Source organism: Apis dorsata, unplaced genomic scaffold, assembly GCF_000469605.1.
Source record: "Apis dorsata unplaced genomic scaffold, Apis dorsata 1.3 scaffold_515, whole genome shotgun sequence".
NCBI lineage: Eukaryota > Metazoa > Arthropoda > Insecta > Hymenoptera > Apidae > Apis > Apis dorsata.
This window is the reverse complement of record NW_006263741.1, coordinates 176,481-180,105: the sequence shown is the minus strand read 5'-3', so window position 1 is coordinate 180,105 and position 3,625 is coordinate 176,481. Positions and strand designations below refer to the sequence as shown.

At 22.9% G+C, this 3,625-nt stretch overlaps 1 protein-coding gene across 7 annotated transcripts in view; it reads left to right on the top strand.

Moving 5' to 3' along the window:
- The first annotated feature begins 1,302 nt into the window (after positions 1 to 1,302).
- LOC102672077 (filamin-A) overlaps positions 1,303 to 3,625 on the top strand; it is a 21,023-nt gene continuing 18,700 nt past the window's right edge. For 3 of the 7 annotated variants that reach the window (XR_004151159.1, XR_004151157.1, XR_004151158.1), the window contains exons 1-2: positions 1,304 to 1,546; positions 3,093 to 3,470. Coding sequence is in view for 4 of the 7 variants with exons in the window: in XM_031512753.1 (XP_031368613.1) it covers positions 3,101 to 3,470 (370 nt within the window). In the remaining 3 variants the exon portion in view is untranslated. Of the gene's footprint in view, positions 1,592 to 3,092; positions 3,471 to 3,625 lie in introns of all 7 variants that reach the window. The other 4 variants (XM_031512753.1, XM_031512752.1, XM_006620417.2 and 1 more) reach the window with 3 other exon arrangements.

Here is a 3,625-nt window from a genome sequence, read left to right as displayed (position 1 = left end):
GTTTATATATATATTTATATTTATTTATAAAATTTTTATATTTATATAATTATTTTTTGTAATTATTACTTTTTTATGTTTAAAATAATTTTTTCAAAAATTTTCTTAATTCTTTAATTAAAGATATTTATTTTTTACGATAAAAACTGCTATTTTTTTATTGATAATAATGTGAATTTGTTAATATAAATTTATTTGAATAGTAGTGCCATCTTTTCAGAAAAGAATGAAACTTTCTTATTATCGATAACTACATATAAGAAGATTTTATGTTTTTCAAAAAGATGGTAGTACTAGTAAAAGACCATTAAGAAGCTTATTTTATTGTCGGTCAGCGTTTATCAAATTTGAGAATTTTTCAAGAAGATGGTGCTATTAGTTAAATGTGAAAAACAATATTTTATGTATCATACATATATATATATATGAATTTTTATATTTTTATATATAAATAGAAACTGTTATAAGAAAAATAAATATTTTATATTATAAATATATATATATTTTTATAATATACGCATAAATATATTTTTTTTTATGAAAATTAATAAGCCCAAAAAATAATAAATCATTATTAAAGTATATAAACATATTTTTCATCGATATGTATTTAAAACATTCCTAATTATAAAATACATTTAATAAAATAAAATATTATTGTTCAACATAATTAATTAACATACTAAGCTTAATATTCTATATGAGTTAATATGGCTTATTAAATACCTGGAGATTTCAATACTTGATGAAGAAATATTGAAACACATTCAATTCCAATCATTGAAATTACTTTTTTTTGTATTACTTATAGCTATTTTATTGCATATATCATATATCATATTGCATTATTTAAAAGATTTTTGAAAGAGAAACCCTTGTATAACAATAAATACATATATATATATATGTACGAATATATTCTAAAACATTATTTATCCATACGCCTGTAGATATGCTACCATTCGATTTCCAATCCGACAGGTGCCACCACCTTGCGGAATAATTTGCGTAATTCTAGTTACTGAATTTCAGTAGTGTATTAAACCAAAATAAATAAGGTGTTTGAATATAACGTTTGAATAATTTTGTTTTTAATTACTTTTAATTTATGCTATTTTAGGAAAGAAATGATATATTTTCTTTTAATATATTCTCGTTTTAATTAACATATGTTATTTAATTTTTATAGTATATTATAAAGTGTAGGGTCCGAAATTAGATAGATACATGTTTGTATTCATTACAATTGTGTGTTCCAACGGTTTCAGAAAGCGATTGTGTTGACTTGTGAAGAAGAAGGGGATTTTCATGTTAGTTCAGTGAGCTCACGCGCGTCGAACAACAATCATCGACAATAGTACGATTCAAAAATCTTCGACGTCCAAAAATGGCGTTTCTTGGATAGTATATTGTCACATTAAAATTCGTTCTAGTTTTGTTAACAAGTGAAACAGGTCTTTGAAAGGAAAACGTGTAAACTAAGGAATATTGGAGAAACGATTTCTTGAGAGTCCATATCCAGGAGATTGCTTCGCAAAACAACGACGTAAATATCAGTTCACATACCAAACATTCTTACATCTTTGGTTGTGTGAGTGAATATATAAAATAATTTGTTTTTAAAACAATTATTTCAACAAAATTAAATGTCATTTCTAATAATCAAGTTTTTTGCATATTGATATATGAAATTATACTTTTGTGTATTCTTTGAATAAACCTATCCCAAATCGCGCTCTTTCAATGAAGATTCCGATTGGTCAATTCATTGACTATTGACCAATCGATGAATTCTTTTATAAAATTTATAATTTATATTCTAAAAATAAAATTTATTATCTTATAATAATTTTGATTGGTTATAAGATATTATTTGATTAAAATATTTAAAAGCATTCGATAATAAAAAAAATTATAAATAAAGTGAAAGTGCAAAGAAAAATGAATTTCTCTTATAGATACAAATATGTAATATTGATATTATTATTTGCACTTTATTAATGTTTTCCACAAAATGATAAAAAAAAAAATCATAGTTCTTATACTCTTATGTTTAATTAATTTTTTCTAATATATATCTAATTATATCTAATATATATCTAATTATAACATTATATACAATCAAATACAAATGATTCTTATTTATTAAACATTTTTTTTTTGAATAAAAATTATTGTAGTAAAAATTTAAAAATTATTTTAAATATTTTATTTTATGTATATATTATTCGATAAATTTAATTTTATTTGTTTTATTTATGTTATATTTTTCTTTTGAAATCGAATATTATATGATTAATATATCCCCAAAAGAATTAAATTCTTAAATTAAATTCTTAAATTAAATTAAATTCTTCTATTAATATGAAATCAAATAATAAAAAATAGTGATCAATATCATTGTCCATCAAAGTTTGCTTACTTCAGTGAAAAATTTTTACACACTTACGCAAGCTTCACTGGTTGGACAAGGTTTTGAGACATAGTGATGTCATAACATAATGTAACGTAACGAAGTAATTCTTGTGACACGTGTAATTGATGTTATATTAATATATCATATTAGTAACCTAACGATATAATAATTTGATTGTCTGTATTTTTCGCAGATAAAATTATAAAAAGAGAATGGTTGAACTACAATATTATTTCTACGCTTTCTTGTTTCCTTTCTCTTGTCTGTAACTGTAAAAGATTTAATGTATTCGAATAAAGTAACAGAACGTTAATTATCCATTTTAAGGGATGTAAAGTATACATGTAAATTCCATTAATTATTAAATATTATCAACACTTTCATCATAAAAAATTTTCTTAATAGCATAAATAAATAATTTTTACGTGAGAAATTAATCTCATTATTTTTAAGAAATATCATAATATGCAATTTATTATTTTATTGATCTTTTATCTTAATTATACATATAATATATCATCATTCATTAGATCACTTGATTTATAGATCGTTTAATTATTTCGATATTATTATTATTTCATTTAAACAGAGTTATATTTTTTATCTATCAATAGTATTTACCAATATTATATCACTAATAAGAAAAAATTTTATATCATATAATATTACAAAATAGAAACAAAAATGGAATCGACCGAACAATTACGACCGGAAGAATTGGTGGGATTAGTAGCCCGATCTGCTGAAGGTACAGCAGCGAAAGGAATGCCTATCAAAGGACACGAAGATCTATGGGTGGAAATTCAAGCAAATACTTTCCGAAATTGGGTGAACGAGCACTTAAAACACGCGGTTGATACTGCAAACAGTCCTGTGATCGATCTTGTTGAAGATTTTCGGGACGGCACACGACTTTGTGCTCTCGTTGAAGTACTTACTAAACGACGTTTACCTCGATGGAATCCCAGACCTGCAAATCAACATCATCATTTAGAAAATGTTTCAACAGCCCTTCAAGCTATCGAAGCTGACGGTGTAAAACTTGTTAATATCGGTAAGTTATAATAATATTATAATATTATTATTTATTATATTTTGCTTATATATAAATATTAATATTAATTATATATATAAATATATAAATACTTTCAAGGATCTTATTTAATTAAATGAATTATTATTATGCTATTTTTATTTTTTTTATAATTA